This window comes from Bos grunniens, chromosome 6, assembly GCF_055505025.1.
Source record: "Bos grunniens cultivar Pamir isolate PY7600 chromosome 6, Bosgru_T2T1.0, whole genome shotgun sequence".
Taxonomy (NCBI): Eukaryota; Metazoa; Chordata; class Mammalia; order Artiodactyla; family Bovidae; genus Bos; species Bos grunniens.
Window position 1 is genome coordinate 61482345 of NC_141170.1, and position 21024 is coordinate 61503368.

At 42.6% G+C, this 21024-nt stretch overlaps 1 protein-coding gene across 8 annotated transcripts in view; it reads left to right on the forward strand.

Annotated features, from left to right (window-relative positions):
• RELL1 (RELT like 1) overlaps positions 1–21024 on the forward strand; it is a 95940-nt gene that overhangs the window by 20882 nt on the left and 54034 nt on the right. For 6 of the 8 annotated variants that reach the window (XR_015165494.1, XR_015165495.1, XM_086406178.1 and 3 more), the window contains exon 2: positions 19016–19240. Coding sequence is in view for 6 of the 8 variants with exons in the window: in XM_086406178.1 (XP_086262304.1) it covers positions 19016–19240 (225 nt within the window). In the remaining 2 variants the exon portion in view is untranslated. Of the gene's footprint in view, positions 1–18263; positions 18408–19015; positions 19241–21024 lie in introns of those variants that run through there. The other 2 variants (XM_086406179.1, XM_086406180.1) reach the window with 2 other exon arrangements.

A 21024-nucleotide genomic window follows, 5' to 3' on the forward strand; every position in this document is an offset into this window, starting at 1 on the left:
CTCCTACCCTCAGTCTTTCCCAGCATCAGGGTCTTTTCCAAAGAGTCGGCTTTTCACATCTGGTGGCCAAAGTTTTGGAGCGTCAGCTTCAGCACCAGTCCTTCCAGTGAATGTTCAGGGTTGATTTCCTTGAACTGGTTTGATAACGTTTACTGAGCACTTACTCTGTGCAAAGACCTCTCCTAAACCCGAGTTCATTTCATTTCCTGTTCAGAAACCATTCTGTTATTATCTGCATTTTAGAGGTGAGGAAACTGAGGTACTGGGAAGTTAATAGACTTGCCTGGGGTCTGACAGCCAGGAAGCAAGTTGAATGAACACAGTGCAGCCAAGAAAAAACTTGCTTTTGCTTTGCCTCCTTTCTTTCTGGGAGCAGCTTTGGTTGAGAGCTCCTGCTGTGCTTGCAGCAGACCTTGGTTCAAATCCTGGCCATGCCCCAGATGAGTGACTTTGACTTCAATACTTTGTTCTTTAATGCCTACATTTCTGAAATGGGTTTCATTGTAACACCTAAGAGTCCTGAAGATTAAAAAAAAAAAAAAAGAAATGCAAGTAAAGATGCCAGGCTCATATGTAAGCACTCGGTGAAGGTTTGCTGCTGTTAGCGGTTGGTGATAGAGTGGTGGAGCATCCCAGAGGCCCTGGAAGAGGGATGGTGAACCCCCAATGCACCCCCTGAAAATCTGCCCGTATCTTCCTCTCTCTCTGTAGGGCTGGGTGCCGGGCAGCCTTCCCTCCTGAAGCCCTTGCTTACTAGCACCAGCCAGCTCGGCAACACCCTTTACTTTCCCACGTGGTTAGTAAGTGTTGTCTTCTGCGCAGTGGAAATTCCTTGGCTGGACTCCCACCCTGGCAGGGGCTGGTTGTACCCAGAAACCCAGGGACCTACTTGCTGGAAGCCTGGTCCTCTGAGTCAGCGCCCTCTCTGTGGAGCCCCAGGGAATCACTGGTTCCTAAGGAAACCCCTTCCTCCCCGGGTCCCTCTCTTGCAGTGTCTGCCAGTAACAGGCCATCCTGGCCTGTCTTCCCATTTGGTGGTTTTGTCCTGGCACTTGCAGGTTAGCTTCCTCCCATATTTTGAATAATTCCTGACCTAGTCCCTGCTTGGCCACTGGTGAGGAGTGTGCAGGAACAGATTGTTGGAGATCAGGCCCCTGTGGAAAGAGGGCAGTGCCTTTGTGAGGGTGTGTCAGCTCCACCCCTTGACAGGACATGGCAGTGTGGAATGTGATCGAGTCTGGTGAAAATGCAGCGGAGGGCCAGTTCCCCTGCACTGGGTTTGGGTACCTACTGCTGTTTGTGGGCCTTCCTTTGAATGTTTGCTAATGGGAAACTTCTGTTGATTTTGAAGAATACAGGAGCTTGCTGGTATATGTATACCTTTTGGAAAGGGCTTACCTAATAAATAAGTGGGTAAAGCTGCAGGGTGGATCAGTCATCCAAGCTTTGACAAGAACCTATTTATATATGTTTTTAAAAGCTGTCAGTATTTGGCAAATGCAGACACAAGTACATTAGTAATTCTGTTCCATCAAATAGCATCTTAATAAAACTGCTGGTCCAGTTACAGTGAAAGGGGATGCTTGCTCAGTAATTGAGGAGCCCCTCTGGGAGGATGGAATCTGCTTTCAAGATTCCCAGGTTCTATGTGGCAAATGTTTAAGGTGCTGCCAACTGGGCTGGGAAGATCCCCTGGGGTCGGGCATGGCAGTCCACTCCAGTATTCTTGCCTGGAGAATCCCATGGGCGAGGTGCCTGGTGGGCTACTGTCCATGGGGTTGCAAAGAGTTGGACACAACTAGCGACTAAGCATAGCACAGCAGAACTGTGTTCCAGGAATTGTGGTGGGGTTAGGCGTTCAACAAAAGGACCTTTTTCCTACTACGTGGGGAAATAGGCATGTTTGACTTAAACTGGGCTTTTCCTGTGAATTCTGTCACCTCTGTTGGCTTTCTTAACATTGGCTACTGTATGCCCAACCATGTGTTTGTAGGAAAGTGGTTGGAGAGGCTGTTATAGGCTCTGAGTGTTGGTTTTTCTACTTGGCTTATTTCTCTGCCTCTCCCCAGTGATGTCATGTTACACCACTGATTTATTTGCAAAGTGAGAATCTCATCCACCCTTTTGTTTACCTCCTTGGGATTAGAGGTTTCAGATAAAACAATGAAAAAATAGTGTCATCTGCGTGGAAACTTTTATATCCTATACAATGTCTCTAGCTAGTTATATGTATGATTGAAGATTCTTTGTCCTTTTCTATTTTTCCTTCCTTCTTTTCTTCTTTCTTTCTTCTTGATTTTTAGATGCCATGCAGTGAACATTGTTAGCACAAATTATGTTTGTGATGGCTGTAGAATTGCTTCTAAGTAAAATAGTTTGTGAGTAACAATGTGAAAATGTACACTGTGAACAAGATGCTTTTCAATAGATAGGAACAAGTCTCCCTTTTATTTTCATAATAGAATAGTTAAGGAGGAATCAGATAGAGTTCTGCTATAGAGTGATCTTTTGCTTTTTTGTAGTTAAAATTAATACTGGGACATTTTAAGCTGCTGAGAATTAAAAAAAAAAGTCAATACAAATTTCATACTTCTTTCGTTGACTTTAATCCTTTTTCATGAAGACAATTTTTACACTTAACAAGATGCATGCAGATTCCAGTGTTTATCACACATAATAGGGTCATTTGAAGAGAAGCAGCTTTAGGGCATTTGTGTGGATGAATATGGACGTAGGTCTCAGCCCAGCTCTGTGGTCAATTATGTGCCACTTAGGTAAAGCTGAAAACCAATCTCCATTCTTCCAGACACTGTTAAACAATGTGGCTAAAAGTAAGTGTGGGGCCTTGGGATCACATGGCCTGGCTCAAATCCTGTCCCACCATACATTAGGACTTGTTATTGAACCCCATGTATATTGAACCCCTGTGGACCTCATCTGCACATGTGGGCAATGAGATAACCTACCTTACGGATGTTGTGGAAATGAAATGGAATTGTGTATGAAGCATCTGTTGATAGAACACTTCCTGGAGCACTGCAGACACCAGGTAAATGCTGCCCTATGGTTACCTTCTTATAGCAATTCATTCTTTATAACACGCCACCTTTAGAAAAGAATCTGAAGTGAATACTAAATTCCTTAAGTCCCATTGTTTTGCAGTCATATCAAGAATGTCTTTAAATAAATTACACTTCTTTCTTGAGTGGATATAATTTACAATTAAAAAATAATTTTATTTATTTATTTTTGGATGTGCTGGGTCCTCACTGATGCATGGGCTCTTCTCTAGTTGCAGTGAGCAGAGGATACTCTTCCTTGCGGTGCCCAGGCTTCTCATTGTGGTGGCTTCTCTTGTTGAGGAGCACAGACTCTAGGGCATTCAGGCTTCAGTAGTTGTGGCTCTTGGGCTCCAGAGCACAGGCGCAGTAGTTGGGGTGCACAGCCTTAGTTGCTCCATGGCATATAGGATCTTCCCAGGTCAGGGATCAAACCTGTGTCCCCTGCATTGGCAGCTGGATTCTTTACCACTGAGTCACCAGGGAAGCCCCATAGTTTATGATTTGAAAGGCATAGAAAGGTCTACAAAGTCTCATTCCACTCCTGTCCTCTAGCCACCCAGCCCATTTTCAAGAGACTAACAGTGCTAGGGTAACTAAAGACTTAAAAATCTCCACAAATGGACAACCATAAAAATAGCAAAAGAAAGAGAAGAGGAAAGGGTAAGAGAACAGGAGAAGAGGAGGGGGGATTCAGCTGCGGTCCAAACTGCTGAGCTCTCCTGGGCCCCACAGCACCTTGGGCATTACCCTCATTTACACTCCTCTCTCAGCATTCAGAAAACTAAGATCATGGCATCCGTCCCCATCACTTCATGGCAAATAGATGGGAAAACCATGAAACAGTGACAGACTTTATTTTATTGGGCTCTAAAATGACCGCACATGGTGACTGCAGCCACAAAATTAAAAGACGCTTGCTCCTTGGAAGAAAAGCTAAGACAATCCTAGACAGTGTATTAAAGAGCAGAGACATTATTTTGCCAACAAAGGTCCATATAGTCAGAGCTATGGTTTTTCCAGTAGTCATGTATGGATATGAGGCTTGGACCATAATGAAGGCTGAATGCTGAAGAATTGATGCTTTTGAAATGTGGTATTGGAGAAGGCTCTTGAGAGTCCTTTGGACTGCAAGGAGATCCAACCAGTCAATCCTAAAGGATCAGTATAGTTCACTCACTCAGTCATGTCTGACTCTTTGTGACCCCATGGACTGCAGCACGCCAGGCCTCCCTGTCCATCATCAACTCCTGGAGTTTACTCAAACTCATATCCGTTGAGTTGGTGATGCCATCCAGCTATCTCATCCTCTGTTGTCCTGTTTTCCTCCTGCCTTCAATCTTTCCCACATCAGGGTCTTTTCCAATGAGTCAGGTTTTCGCATCAGGTGGCCAAATTATTGGAGTTTCAGCTTCAACATCAGTCCTTCCAACAAACACCCAGGACTGATCTCCTTTAGAATGGACTGGTTGGATCTCCCTGCAGTCCAAGGGACTCTCAAGAAACTTCTCCAACACCACAGTTCAAAAGCATCAATTCTTCATCATTCAGCTTTCTTTACGGTCCAACTCTCACATCCATACATGCCTACTAGAACAACCACAGCTTTGACTAGACAAACCTTTGTTGGCAAAGTGATGTCTCTGTTTTTTAATATGCTCTCTAGGTTGGTCATAGCTTTTCTTCCAAGGAGCAAGTGTCTTTTAATTTCATGGCTGCAGTGACCATCTGCAGTGATTTTGGAGCCAAAAAAATAAAGTCTGACACTGTTGCCACTGTTTCCCCATCTATTTGCCATGAAGTGATGGGACCAGGTGCCATGATCTTAGTTTTCTGAATGTTGAGCTTTAAGCCAACTTTTTCACTCTCCACTTTCACTTTCATCAAGAGGTTCTTTAGTTCTTCTTCACTTTCTGCCATAAGGGTGGTGTCATCTGCATATCTGAGGTTATTAATATTTCTCCCGGCAATCTTGATTCCAGCTTGTGCTTCCTCCAGCCCAGCGTTTCTCATGATGTACTCTGCATATAAGTTAAATAAGCAGGGTGACAATATACAGCCTTGACGTTCTCCTTTTCCTATTTGGAACCAGTCTGTTGCTCCATGTTCAGTTCTAACTGTTGCTTCCTCACCTGCATACAGGTTTCTCAAGAGGCAGGTCAGGTGGTTTGGTATTCCCACCTCTTTCAGAATTTTCCACAGTTTGTGGTGATGCATACAGTCAAAGGCTTTGGCATAGTCAATAAAGCAGAAGTAGATGTTTTTCTGGAACTCTCTTGCTTTTATGATTATCCAACGGATGTTGGCAATTTGATCTCTGGTTCCTCTGCCTTTTCTAAAACCAGCTTGAACATCTGGAGGTTCACAGTTCAATCACTGTTGAAGCCTGGCTTGGAGAATTTTGAGCATTACTTTGCTAGCTTGTGCTGCTATGTAGCTTCAGTCGTGTCTGACTCTGTGCGACCCCATAAATGGCAGCCCACCAGGCTCCACCATCCCTGGGATTCTCCAGGCAAGAACACTGAAGTGGGTTGCCATTTCCTTCTCCAATGCATGAAAGTGAAAAGTGAAAGTGCAGTCACATGTGAGATGAGTGCAATTGTGTGGTAGTTTGAGCATTCTTTGGCATTGCCTTTCTTTGGGATTGGAATGAAAACTGACCTTTTCCAGTCCTATGGCCACTGCTGAGTTTTCCAAATTTGCTGACATATTGAGTGCACCACTTTCACAGCATCATCTTTTAGGATTTGAAATAGCTCAACTGGAATTCCATCACCTCCACTAGCTTTGTTCGTAGTGATGCTTCCTAAGGCCCACTTGACTTCACATTTCAAGAAGTCTGGCTCTAGGTGAGTGATCACACCATCGTGATCATCTGGGTCGTCAAGATCCCTTTTGTACAATTCCTCTGTGTATTCTTACCACCTCTTAATATCTTCTGCTTCTGTTAGGTCCATACCATTTCTGTCCTTTACTGAGCCCATCTTTGCCTGAAATGATCCCTTGGTATCTCTAATTTTCTTGAAGAGATCTCTAGTCTTTCCCATTCTATTGTTCTCCTCTATTTCTTTGCATTGATCACTGAGGAAGGCTTTCTCATCTCTGCTTGCTATTCTTTGTAACTCTGCATTCAAATGGGTATGTCTTTCCTTTACTCCTTTGCTTTTCACATCTCTTCTTTTCACAGCTATTTTTAAGGCCTCCTCAGACAGCTTTTTTGCCTTTCTTTTTCTTGGGATGTCCTAAAGGAAATCAGTCCTAAATATTCATTGGAAGGACTGATGCTGAAGCTGAAGCTCCTGTACTTTGGCCACCTGATGTGGAGAGCCAACTCATTGGAAAAGACCTTGATGCTGGGAAAAACTGAAGGCAGAAAAAGGGGATGACAGAAGATGAGATGGTTGGATGGCATCATCAGCACAGTGGTTACAAGTCTGAGCAAGTGCCAGGAGATGGTGAAGGACAGGGAAGCCTGGCATGCTGCAGTCCATGGGGTGGCAAAGAGTGAGACATGACCGAGCGACTGAACAACAACACCCCTCTCAGAGCACCCCATGATGTGCCCACCCCTTGGGCTCCCCTCAGAGCTCCTCAGCCTTTTCTGTCTTAGAGGCATGGTGGGTGGCTTCCTGGCCTGTGTCCCAGTGTAGACACTGGCAAGCTGACTTTACCCCATGGGGTGAGCTCAGGTTAGATGAACCTTCTGTGTTGTCTGAATGTAAACCTTTGAGATATTCTGGAAGATTTGGGAAGAATCTAGAAGTTGAGCTCCTTGGCTTCTCAAAACACCTGTGTCCTAAACTGAATCCCTTCCCAAGGAGTAGCTATGAGGCTGTAGTTGTTTTCTGTGTTCAGTCTTTTGGTGCCCTTGAAGAGTTGTGTTTGGTCAGAAAGTTCTGTGGCCTTAAGAAATCACTTTAAATAGTAAATCTGAGACAGTTGTGGAGAATGCTAGGAACTTTTACTCTGCAGAGTTCATTTTCCCATTCTAGTTTAAATGGAAACCTGGAATGGCAAATATTTACAGTTTCCGGCATTATTTTTAGTATTTTTGTATCTTTATATTGACGTCACCCCAGTTTCAGTCCTTTGTTCTGGTTGCTACCTGGGGTTCAAGAGTAATTCAGTTTTGTCCTCCCAACCTCCTGCTTGTCAAGAATGTTTATTTCCTTTTTGTCCAGCCAAATTCAGTTTTTCTTTTGAAACCTAATATAAAGTCTTTTTTCTTCTTGGATCCACACTAATTATACTTCCCTTCTCACCTCCTGTGGTATTTATACAAAGAAACTGCGGCTTAAGGAAGGGTTATGCTCCAGACATTCCGTTTTGAGTAATTGGAAAGTACGCTAGAAATTGAAATGCATTTTCCCATTAAAAATAATAATTAGGCTCCCACAAAGGCTATTTAAAAAGTGACAACATAGGACTTAGAGAACTTTATTATTACAGAGAAGGTGAAAAGTAAAGTGGACTGCTGTGTGAACCACTTGGATTCAACATTTTACCATATTCACTTGCTCACCCTATCTGTCCACCCGTCCATCCATCCATTTACCTACTTTTTTTGGCTGAACTCTTGGAAATCAAGTTGTATTCAGTGTTGCATTTCACCTACATCCCTCTGCTATCATTTTGTAGGACTGAGGACTTCCTTCCGCATAACCACAACACCATCATCACAGCTAAGAAAATAATTCAAGTCTGTAATACTGTTTAATCCATTTTCCTGTTGTCCTCAAAATAGCCTTTATTGCTGTTTTAAAATTTTTATTGTTTAGAATCTGGAACCAGACTGCCATCAGGTTTACAAACCTCATTTTGTCCTATTATTTCTAACAAAAGCTCTTTGAAGCCACATTTAGCCAAGTGCTGGGGGAGGCGAGGAGCTTTCCTCGTGAGCTTTCCTGGTATGTTGCATTCTCGGGTGCTCCTCTCCCATGCTTAACGCCTGTCTCTGGATCCTGGGTGCTCCTGCTACCCTGAGCCCTGCATTTTAGCATCCTCCAGGGTGCAGCTGGGGCTTCCCTGGTAGCTCAGATGGTAAAGAATCCACCTGTAATGCAGGAGACCCCGGTTCGATTCCTGGGTCGGGAAGATCCCCTGGAGAAGGGATAGAAGATATTCTCCAAGAAGAGTATCCACTCCAATATTCTTGACTGGAGAATCCCATGGACAGAGGAGCCTGGTGGGCTACAGTCCATGGGGTCACAGAGAGTCAGACATGACTGAGCGACTAAGCATAGCACAGGGTGCAGCTGGTCTCTCACGGGTATGAGCAGAAACCTCAGAGACAGCTGCATTTTTCAAGGGACCTCTTAGCCAAACGCTCATGTCAATCAGGGGTTCACAACCAGACATTGCTGATTTATGCATGTTTTTCTGAGGAAGGCTTTCTGGGCCTCCATCTGTTCCTATAGTGGTTTTTGCTGTCCAGAATCAAGTACAGCAGAAACCAACACAACATTGTAAAGCAATTGTCCTCCAATTAAAAATAAAAAAGTAAAATTGAAAAAGAGAATCTTCCAGTATCAGGATAGCATTTCAGGCAATTCAATAAGGTAAAGGTAACTGTACTTTGTATTGGGAGGGCTTTTGTGTCATGGGTGAGTGATCTCTGAGCAAGTGGGTCCTGTCTGGGTCTCCCCTTCCTGTCTTGTCACAGCTGTGGAGTGGGGGAGGATGGGCTGTAGCAGCTGTCTATCTGGGAGGCGTTTGGAAACTGGTAGCTGCCTGAAGTTTCACTACAAAGTTTAGGACTTATTTATATACTGAAGTTCATTGTTTTCCAATTTCCGTATAAGCTCATTTGTTCTCTTCATACATTTTAAGCTTTTAAGATTTGGGCAAATGTTGTGTCTCAGTCAGTGGTGCTGGGGGTGGGGTGGTATCTCTTAAGAGCTCCATGGCCTTGGTTATCTCTGTAGCCAAAAATAGAAATAATTGGGAATGATTTTATTTTGTAGAATTTGCTTTGCATTCTGCCCTTTCATTGTGTACATAATTGATTTAAACTGTGTTTAAACAATTAGCTTAATAAAGGAGGTTGTTTTTCAGGAGCTAATAGATCTTAGCTCAGCCAGAGCAGGATTGAGAGGCTGTGTGTGAGCTGGCTATGAGCACTATCCTGAGATGAGATCTGCTTGGCTTTTCCTCCAGGCTCTTACTAGTTTCCAACCATGTGACCCCGGGCAAGTGGCAGACCCTCCCCCACCTCCAGCTCCTCTCTCTAATGAATACCCACCTCATAGGACTGTGACCATCAAAAACCCTTGAGCCCTGTGGCCTAAGCCCCTTTGTGAGGTCTCATCAAGTATATTCATATTTGTGCAGCAGACTCGGTGGAGCAGAGGTTGTAAATAGCCTCATATCAGATCAAGTTCTGCTACCAGTGAGTTTGTCGGATTGAGTTTTGCTGTGAAATGAGGTATAAGACTTCTTATTTTTAGAATTTTGGGGATTTTGCCTTGTGGACACAGGAGGGTATGTTTTACCAACCCAGAGGGAATTGTGGATGGAGCTGAAGAAGGCTGAGTATGGAATGTCAAGAACCAAGGACATTGGCATCAGCACATAATATTCCAGTTGACCAAACTGAGGCACAGAGAAGTAATCACAGAGGCAGCCAGGGCAAAGCTGGAGGAAGAAAAACCCCTTTAGAGAAATGCAAATTTTGCCCTCCTAGTCAGTAATGTAGTCCAACAATAGACTTTTGGATCCTGTGATTTGAATGCTTTTGCTGGAAAAAAAAAAAATAGGGTGTGTGAGTGTGTTTAAAAGCAACGTTCCAACCAAGCTGGGTAGGCTATCTATTTTCCAGCCAAGTCCTTTTCTCCCATCAGAGAGTTGTTGGGTAACCCAAGCTTCTGAGAACGTACCCCTTTCCTGATAGAATTGCTATCAGAACCATCAAAATGCTCTTGGCCCTGGCTGGAGTGAAGCTGCTTGGGAGGAGTCATGAGGGCCTCCTTATCTGGAGTCTCAGGTTATCACCGTCTTCCCCATATTTTAGCAACCCTTGAGTTATGTCCACTGGGTTTGAGGAAGGCCATTTCTGTGCCATTGCTTCTCAGCTCCTGTTACCATTGGGGTCAGTTGGAAACTTAAATATTACTTGGAAACTAGGCTAGAAAACTGCTTTTGATTTTGGGGGGTTGACTCTGAGCCCTTTCCTCATACCTCTTCCTCAGTTTCTTGCTTTCGTTTGTGACTTTGTCAACAAGATCTTGGCAAAACTCAATACTAATGTGTCCTCAAAATAAAGTGAATTAAGACAACCTGGCTGGGTCTAGGAAAAACCAAACCCTGGCTTTTGTTGGACATGCCTTACTTGTGATGTTGTGGAAGGGAATCATGTTTATCAGTAAGAGCTGCGACCCTCCCTGTTTCGGTGGCTATTGGTGTGTGTGGAGGTTACTAAAGATACTAAAGGTGAGGTGATGGGCTTGTTTTGAAGAGGCTGAGGGACCTAAGCTTGTGGCCTGCAAAAGATGAGCTGTGATTTGGGAATTGGGTAGGAGCTCAGAGGTGGAGGACAGTTTCAGTTTTATACTTGTTCATCCAGGAAACTGCTCTGAGGTCTGGTAGTAGGCATTTTCAAAACATCCTACTTTCTGCTGTGCTAATTGGAACTCAGTTTTGAGATCTGGGGAGCCTTTGATCTCAGTTGTGAAATTCGAGAGCAAACCAGCATTTAGCATTTTAACAAAGAGTTGGTAAATGATGATCTCAGGTCAGGGAGGAGGAAGCAGCGTCCATGCAGGCAGGATCTAGACTGCCTGGCCTGAATCTAGGAGCTGCCATGTAGTAGCAACGTGACCTTGAGAAGACTGTGTGACCTTTCTGTGCTTCCTTTCCCCATTTGTAGCATGGGGAGAATGCCAGTAGCTGTGTCGGAAGTTTGCTTTGAAGAGTCAGTGCTTAGCTTAGTGGTGGCTTGTAAATGCTCCATAGTGTGATGGTGGTAGTTCTTGTTGGTAGTTAATAGAGGAGTAACAAACCTGTCTGAACTAGACTTCCAGCACTTCTAGAACTCTTACCAACCTCTTCCTTCCTCTGTTTTGCCCTACACTCCCTTCTGACCCTGATCCTTGGTGTCTGATCCCCTTGGGTCTCTTGTTTTTCTTTCCTGCTCCGGTGGCCCTCTCGCATGGGTTAGCCCAGTTGCAGGTTTGGGGTGCCCATCTCAGCTGTGCCCCGAATGCCTTTGCAGTCCTCTCCCATTCCTGCAGACTCTCCACTAAGCCTCACTGTCCCCACAGGCCCCTTATTCTTCCCTGGGGTCTCAACAGATGCCATCTCTTACCTTCAGAGACAGTGGAGGCTCCCAGGCATCTTTTCATTCGTGGACCTTCCGCCCACCCTAAAGGATCACTCATGGACCCCCTGCCTTGGGAGAACGAGGTGTCCTTTTACCTGTTCAAGTTTTTAATCCACCTCCTTCCTTCTTACGGAAATCATCTCCTCCAGTTCCTCAAGGTCATCACTTTACACACTGTCTCAGACTCTCCTTTTTGCTCCTTTTCTGCCTGTAAAGAAACACTCTGCTTTCAGTCATTTAAAAAAAATTCCAGGGAATTCCTTGGCAGTCCAGTGGTTAGGACCCCACGCTTTTACTGCTGGGGACTGGCCCAACCCTAGGTTGGGGAACTTAAGATCCCATGTGCCACACAATGCAGCCGGAAAAAAAAAAAGAATTCAAAAAGGCAAATAAAAATTTCTTCCCCTTATGCTGAAGGTGAACTCCCTTACTCTTAATGCTCATATCGAGCTTCTAGAAAGAGCAAACTGAGCTGTTTCTGCTCCTCAGCCCAGGGAATCTAGTCTTTCCTTCTGGTCTATGAAAAACCGCTCCCTCCAAGGCCACAAAGATCTCCCACGGGATGGTTTTTCTTTCCTTGTTTATTTTATTTATTTTTTCATTTTATGTATGATGTATGTATGTGTTTTAGGATTTTAAGTTTACTTCAAGAGACTATGGAGAAAGAGGTAGCAAAGCACAACAAGGGGATAGTTAAAAAAATATTCCAAGTTGCTCCCTAAGTCAGCAATTGAAGAGTTTCCATGTGTTCTTATGTGGACTTCTACGTGGCCCAATTTGTCTTGAGTTTTTCTCAATTCTTTCAAAAGATTCTTCTTAGGGTGTTTCTTTTTTCTTTTTATTTATTTCTTTTTTTTTTTTTTTTACTGTGCTAAGAACACTTAAAATGAGAATTATCCTCTTAACAAATTTTTAAGTGCACAATGCAGTATTGTTAACTAAGGGCACAATGCTGTACAGCAAATATCTGAAATTTATTCATCTTGCATAACTGAAACTTCATCCCCATTGAATAGCAGCTACCCATTTCTCCCTGCCCCTGGCTCCTGGAAACCACCATTCTGCTCTCTTTCTGTGAATTTGACTATTTTAGATAATCTCATGGAAGTGGAATCATGCAGTAATTGTCCTTCTGTGACTGGCTTATTTCACTTGGCCTCATGTCTTCTGAGAGTCCCTTGGACAGCAAGGAGATCAAACTAGTCAATCTTAAAGGAAATCAACCCTGAATATTGATTGGAAGGACTGGTGCTGAAGCTGAAGCTCCAATACTTTGGCCACCTGATGAGAAGAACTGACTCATTTGAAAAGACCCTGATGCTGGGAAAGATAGAAGGCAGGAAGAGAAGGGGACAACACAGGATGAGATGGTTGGATGGCATTACTGACTTAGTGGACATGAATTTGAGCAAACTCCAGGAGATGGTGCAGGACAGGGAAGCTTGGTGTGCTGCAGTCTGTGGGGTTGCAAAGAGTTGGACACGAGTTGGTGACTGAAAAACAGCAACAACAATGACAACAATGTCTTCCAGGTCCATTTTTGTTGTCCTTTATGGTGAGATTTCCTCCTTTTTAAAAAAGCTGAATGGGATCTGATTCATGTCACATACATGTCACATTTCTTTATCTGCTCAAAGATCAGAACATTTGTTCCCCTGGCTGCGAAGAGTGTGGCAGTGCAGAAGATCTTATTTCAGTTCTTTTGTATAGACACCCAGAAATGAGGTTGCTGGATCATGTGGTAGTTCTATTCTTGTCTGTTTTTTTTTTTTTAGAAACCTCTATACTATTTTCCATAGTGGCTGCACCATTTTACATTTCCTTCCTGTTTTAGTTGCTCTCTCCTGAAGCATCTCACCTAGCTGACTGCTCATTCTTTCTGGAAACTCCTTCTTCTGTGTTCCAAGCTAGAGTCCTGACTTCTCTTCCTAGTTCCTCATGGAGTAGATCCAGTTGCTCAGTGGGTATTTCCATTTGAAGGTCCCCTGCTTATTTACCTCTATCACTACATGTTCAAAAACATATAGTTCTTCTCCATGCAAGTACATTAGCATATATACTAATCTATGCTGCTGCTGCTAAATCATTTCAGTCGTGTCCGACTCTGTGTGACCCCATAGACGGCAGCCCACCAGGCTCCCCCGTGCCTGGGATTCTCCAGGCAAGAACACTGGAGTGGGTTGCCATTTCCTTCTCCAGTGCATGAAAGTGAAAAGTGAAAGTCAAGTTGCTCAGTCGTGTCCGACTCTTCACGACCCCATGGACTGCAGCCCACCAGGCTCCTCCATCCATGGGATTTTCCAGGGAAGAGTACTAGAGTGGGGTGCCATTGCCTTCTCTGCTAATCTATGCTAGGTACCCTGTAACAGAACACCACACACTGGGTGACTTAAAAAGGAGAAATTCATTGTCTTATTGTTTTGGAGGCTGGAACTCCAAGACGAGTGTCAGCAGGGTTGCTCTTTCTGAGGGCTGTGAGGGTCTGTCTGTTCCATGTTTCTGTTATAGATTCTGGTGGTTTACTGGCAATCTCTGGTGTTCCTTGGCTTCTCCAAAGCATCACTCTAATCTCTATCTTCATGTAATGTTTTTGCCTCCAGATTTTCTTTTTTTTTTTTAAAGGACAACAGCTGCATGGGACTAGGGTCCAACCTAAAGACTTCATTTTAACTTGATTACCTTTGTAAAAAGACCCCGTATCCTAATATGGTCATGTTCTCAGGTACTTGGGGTTAGGACTTCCACATATGTATTGCTGCTGCTGCTGCTGCTGCTGCTAAGTCTCTTCAGTCGTGTCCAACTCTGCGACCCCATGGACTGCAGCCTACCAGGCTCCTCCATCCATGGGATTTTCCAGGCAAGAGTACTGGAGTGGGTTGCCATTGCCTTCTCCACATATGTATTGAGAGTGAGGCAAAATTCAACCCATTGCACCATTCAAACTTGATTTTTTTTTCCAGATATTTTTCATCTCAGTAAATGGCATCAGTGTTCACTGTGTTACTCATGCAGATGCTTGGGCATCATCTTTATCAACTCACTTGCACTTCTGTTAACTTAGGGTCCAGAGCTTACAGAATTTGGAGGCACAATTTTGAAATAGGAACCATAGGATCCAACAGGTTTACAAAGGGATCGGTGATCCATGACTCTCAAATGGCTCACAACCTCTGCTCTATATCTTTTTTTCTTTAAAGTGTCTACCACCTTGGTACATATATAATACATATATAAGAATTTTTACAAATTACAGAAAAGCATAAAAATATAATTAATAATTAACCTATTATTCAATTACCCAGAATCACTTACTGTTTTGGTTATTTCTTCGTGTAGTTTATACCTTCATGTACTTTATTTATTTTTTTTACTAGTTTGATCCTACAGTATGTATGGTTTTTGAATCCATCTTTTAAAATTCATTATTAGACAATAAGTATGTCCCCATATCTTCACAAACTCTTCATGAATAGTTTTAAATGGTGCATATTATTCCATCAAATGGATAGACAATGGTTGACTTAGATATTTTATTATCCCATTGTCAAACATGTGGTTGTTGCTGTTTTTGACTCTTTATAATTAATGTTACAACAAACTTTGCTATTAATTTGGACTCATTTTTTTTCAGAATTCAAATATGAGTCAGCTAAGGATGAAGACAAAAGATGGACATGGTGTTTCTAAGCAGATTATTAGTGTAAATTGAAGAAACAATTAAGCCTACCTAAGTTAACCAGTATCTTAGGCATTAATTGTGAATAGTTACTTTGTGATTTAAAAGTTATTCTTAAATTGCTGAGGTAGATAACAAGGATTCTCCAGTCAACATTTTGCTCTTTAGTGATTCTTTGTAGTCTATAACAGGGCTGTAGAATATAACTTCTTGTTGTTCACTGGTTCAGTCGCCTCTGACTCTTTGCGACCCCATAAACTGCAGCAGGCCAGGCTTCCCTATCTGTCACCATCTCCTGGAGTTTGCTTGAACTTACATCCATTGAGTCAGTGATGCCATCTAATCGTCTCATCCTCTGTCACCGCTTTCTCCTCTTGCCCTCAATCTTTCCCAGCATCAGGGTCCTTCCATTGAGTCAGCTCTTCACATCAGGTGGCCAAAGGATTGGAGCTTCAGCTTCAGCATCAGTCCTTCCAGTGAATATTCAGGGTTGATTTCCTTTAGGATTGACTGGTTTGATCTCCTTGCTGTCCAAGGGACTCAAAGAATTTTCTCCAGCACCACACTTCAAAAGCATCAATTCTTCAGTGCTCAGCCTTCTTTATGGTCCAACTCTCACATCCATACATGACTACTGGAAAGACCATAGCTTTGACTGTATGTACCTTTGTTGGCAAAGTGATGTCTCTGGTTTTTAATAGGCTGTCTAGGTTTGTCATAGCTTTTCTTCCAAGAAGCAAGCGTCTTTGAATTTTGTGGCTGCAGTCACCATATGCAGTGATTTTGGAGCCCAAGAAAATAAAATCTGCTACTGTTCCCACTTTTTCCCCACTTTTTGTCATGGAGCGATGGGAATGGATGCCATGATCTTAGTTTTTTGAATGTTGAGCTTTCAGCCAGCTTTTCACTCTCCTCTTTTACCTTTATCAGGAGGCTCTTGGGATGACGGAAATGTTCTTTATCTGACCTCTCTAATATGGACCAGTTAGCCACATATGACTGTTGAGCACTTGAAATGTGGTTAGTCCACCTAAGGAACTGAATTTTAAATTTTATCTATTTTTAATTGACTTAAATTTAAATTGCTGTTTGTGGTTAGTGATTACTGTATTGGATAGTGCAGTTCTATCAAGATAATAACTAAACTCTTCTATGTGCTGTGCTTAGTTGTTCAGTCATGTCTGACTCTCTGCAACTCCATGGAATGTAGCCCACCAGGCTCCTCTGTCCATGGGGATTCTCTAGGCAAGAATACTGGAGTGGGTTGCCATGCCCTCCTCCAGGGGATCTTCCCAACCCAGGGGTCGAACCCAGGTTTTCTGCATTGCAAGCGGATTCTTTACCAACTGAGCATAGGGAAGCCCAAGAATAAACACTTTTATAGTGCTTATCTTTTCCTAAATACTCTAAGTGCTTTACACATTAATGTGGGTAATCCTTACAGTGAATTTAACAAATAGTCTTCCAGTTACTTTGCTATATAAAAAATTGCCACAAAACTTAGTGGCTTAAAACAATGACTGCCAAAGAATTTGGGGCCACGTTTTGAAACCATTGTAGAGAGGTACAATCATTTTGATTCCATTTTACAGATGAGAAAATTGAGCACAGAGCAGTTAAAAAACTTATTCAAGGTGACATGCCTAGTTAGTGGCCAAGCAATTATTTATGCTAGGCAGTCTGACCTTTTAGCTACAGTGCATCTCTGTAATTCATGTTTCACTAATTTAGAGTCGTATCTTCCTCGGCTTTTTCCATGGTGTGGTAATTATGAGATTAAATGACTGACACCTGTCTGTAAATCACAAACTGTGAATTCATAGTATTTTCAAGGGTTTCCTAGAGGTCAAGTTAATGATGAATACACATTCTTAACCACCTGATTCGGGAGGAGCCGCCTGGCTTCAAGTCTGAGCCCCCTGCTTTCATTCCTGTTTCTGCTGCTTCCTAAACAGAATTTATCGCTTCCAGCTTGAAACTGACCATGATTCTGAGTAAAACTCTTTCAGTCTTAACATGTTGCCTGCTTTAGCTATTCCTGTCGCATGGAATATGTTTTTAAAAAGGAATTAATAAATAAAATGCTTAGAATTACTAAGGGAGTTAAATATTTCTGGTTTTACTGAAATTAAGTCTTGATGTTAAACCCTAATTTGGATGATATGTTTGCATATATTTAGGGAAGTGTGTGTGTGTACTCTTTTTTATTCATTCATCCATTTAATTATATTCTTGGGAGAGAAATCAGAATAAATATGTAGCTTATCCCCAGATTCTAGAGGTTTCATGATAATATAAAACCTGAGAAACCAGCAGTTTCCTTTCATGGGCAGAGATAATGGTTATTTCCATCTGAAAGTGAGGGAGCCCTTTGTCCTGTGGTCTCTGTTTGATATTGTTTGCTGCAGTGATGAAATGTGGTCATTTCACACCTGGTATTTGTCCTCATGTGATCATTTTTTCCCCACCAAAATACTCTCGAGAGAGTTTGTAGTTAAATGCATCTAGATTCCCAGTTTCTGGGTTTCTTAAGCAATATGTGTAAATCTCTGTGATGCAGAAAACCTCATTGTATCACTTCAGAATCTGAGTACCCCAAATAACGAGACTTCATTTCAGTCAAACCCCACATTTTCCTTTAGTCTTCATCCTTCCTGACCCCCTCCTTTGTGTGATAACTCCCTTTTCATCTTGTGTGTGTGAATTGATACTTTGCTGATTTTCCACACAGTTGGCTCTTTCTCCGTTATCTTAACTGGTAGAATCTTATATTGTATGAGCTGGGATGTTTCTCCCTCTCACTCCTTCATGGAGGTGACTCAGTTCCCTGTATATCCTGGCACACTCGTGGGCCCAGATATCCTGCTGCTTCTGGTGTAAGTCCATGTGGAACTTTGACGTGTCCAGAAGCAAATGGCTCCTTCTCCCCCGTAGATGCCCCCTTCCCAGCTGCACTGTTTCTGAAGTCATAAAATAGGTGCCCACTGTTCCTATTTCTTTTAGTGCCCCGTGCATACCTTCTCCCAGTCTCTCATGCCTGCCCAGGTGTTTAGTGCCCGTTTCCAGTGCTACCCTACAGGCTCCAAGTTGGCACTGGGCATGCTGTCTTGTTTTCCACTCTCTGTCCAGCTCCCAGCTGGTGCTTTTCATACAACAGTCATGCCGTAAATGATAATTTGGGTTGGTGAGCAAATACGCAAATGCGCGTGCTTCCATTTTTATATGTGTGCCCCTAGGCCAAAACCTGATGCGTCCTGGATTTGTCTCTCTTTTTTCATGCACTAGATCAGTCAGTTTACTAAATCTTTCTGGGACATATGCTCCATGAGGACAAGGGTCTTTGTTTTGCTCAGTGGTAAGTTACAAATGCCTAAAACGATGCCTGCCATGTAGTTGAGCATTTGCTTTGCTGTAGAAATGGTTCTAGATGTTTTATGTGTGTTCATTTATTTCATCTTCATAACAAGCCTTGAGGGGTGGGTTGGGTACTGTTAGTATGTCTGTTCATCAGAAGCCAAGGCATGGAGATTAAGTCATTGTCCAGAGTCACACAGCTGCAAAGTGGTGGAGCTGGGACTTGACCCCAAGTCTCCTGAGTCTGTGCTTTTAACCGCTAAGGACTCTGCTATGATACCACCTAGTGATGGTGTGTGTACTCTATGTGCACCCTTTGCTGAAACTGTGCGTTCACTCCACGATGTATAGATAATCTCACAGATGAAGAAGCAGAGGCTAGCTTGGAGAGCTTTAAAAAAAAAATTACCCCAAGGGGGCCCAGGTTATGAGTAGCAGGGTCAGGATAGGAACTCAAGCCCATGTGCCTGTCCTGCCGGACCCGCCAGCCTCTGCCTGACCTGTGGTTTTGGAAACAGGCTCACATTTAACAGGGACATTTCCCAAGGTTGTCAGATGTTCCTTGTCTCCAGTAGACATCTGATGCGGCTGTGTATGTTTCTTCCTCAGATCATAGTGGCAGCCACCCGTTACCCTCCAAAACCGAGACGACGCCCTCACCCACGAACAACAATGGGAATGGACACCCGGAATACATCGCATATGCCCTTGTCCCTGTGTTCTTTGTCATGGGTCTCTTTGGCGTCCTCATTTGCCACCTGCTTAAGAAGAAAGGCTATCGATGTACAACAGAAGCTGAGCAAGACGTTGAAGGAGAAAAGGTTGAAAAGATAGGTAAAAATCTGGATTATTTTTTTTTGTGGGCATGTGAGTGCAGACAATTTTTTAATAAGAAATGAGTCATGTATGTTTTCTGTCTCTGTAAAGCAAATGATCCATCTTTTTTTCATCAAAATATATTTGATGTAATAACATCATGTAAATTTAAAGTGTGCAACACGTTATTCTGGTGCATGTATATATTGTAGTATGATTGCCCTTGTAGTGATGTTTAACACCTCTATCACGTAATTGTCAGTTGTTTTTAGGGTAGGAATCATTCAGTTCTAGTCTCTCTGTAAATTTGATAAGTATAGTACACAAAAGGCAGAGGAACAAGTGATCAAATTGCCAACATCTGTTGGATTATAACAAAAGAGAATTCCAGAAAAACATCTATTTCTTCTCATTGACTACTGATCAGTGGATCTTCTTTATCCATTCATTCTTTGATGGACATTAGGGTATTTCCATATCTTGGCTAGTTTGAATAATTCTGCAGTAAACATGCTGCTGCTGCTAAGTTACTTCAGTAGTGTCTGACTCTGTGCCACCCCATAGACAGCAGCCCACCAGGCTTCCCCGTCACTGGGATTCTCCAGGCAAGAACACTGGGGTGGGTTGCCTTTTCCTTCTCCAATGCATGAAAGTGAAAAGTGAAAGTGAAGTCGCTCAGAAGTGTCTGACTCTAGCGACCCCATGGACTGCAGCCTACCAGGCTCCCTGGTCCATGGAATTTTCTAGGCAAAAGTACTGGAGTGGGGTGTGCATATATCTTTCCACTTTGACTTCTTGTTTTCATTTCCTTTGGGTATATACCCAGAAATGGAATTGCTGGATCATATGATAGATCTATTTTTAATTTTTTGAGGAACATCCATATTGTTTTCCATAGAAGCAGTTCCAATTTAAATTTCCACCAACTGTGCACAAGGGTTCCCTTTTCTCTACACCCTCACCAGCACTTTTACAAAATGATCCATCTTAAAGGCAGATGCTATGGTATAGCATCATTTTAAATATTATAGGAACCACACCTAGAGTTAGAAACTTTGCTTTCATTTATTAAATAACTACGAAGTAATTTACTCTTATTGACTTTGTGGCCTTGGGCAATTAATATGCTGTAAATCACTGCTATGTTTAATTTAACTTTAATTTTATTAATTTAATTAAAATTTTAATTTAAATGAGGACAATAATCTTTACCTTGTAAGAGTATTGTGAAATTAGAGAGAAGATACATTTGGTGTTTGTCACAAATGGCACTCAGTATATATTAACCCTTGGGCTTCCCTGGCTCAGACGGTAAAGAATCCACCTGCAGTACTGGTAGACACAGGAGACTGGGACTGGATCCCTGGGTTGGGAAGATCCCCTGGAGAAGGGCGTGGCTACACACTCCAATATTCTTGCCTGGGAAATTCTGTGGACAGAGGAGCCTGTTGGGCTACAGTCCATAGGATCACAAAGAGTCGGACACGACTAAGCAACTAACACTTTCACTTTTTTCATATAGTAACCCTTACTGTTGCTGTTGAATTAGATTCTAATAAGAACAATAGGAAAACTGAATAGGTCTCACCATTTTTGTGCTGCTACTTTTGCTAGGGGAGTTAATCTTTAAAAATTGATTCGGTTGTGCAAAAGTAATTGTGGTTTTGCATTGTTGAACTTTGCCATTTGATATTAGAATACTTTCTTCAACATCATTTTAATGTGTATGCTTTGTATTTTTTGCTAATGAATTATTACTTGCTGCTTATTTTATATGTATTTTAGACTATGGAAATTATGTT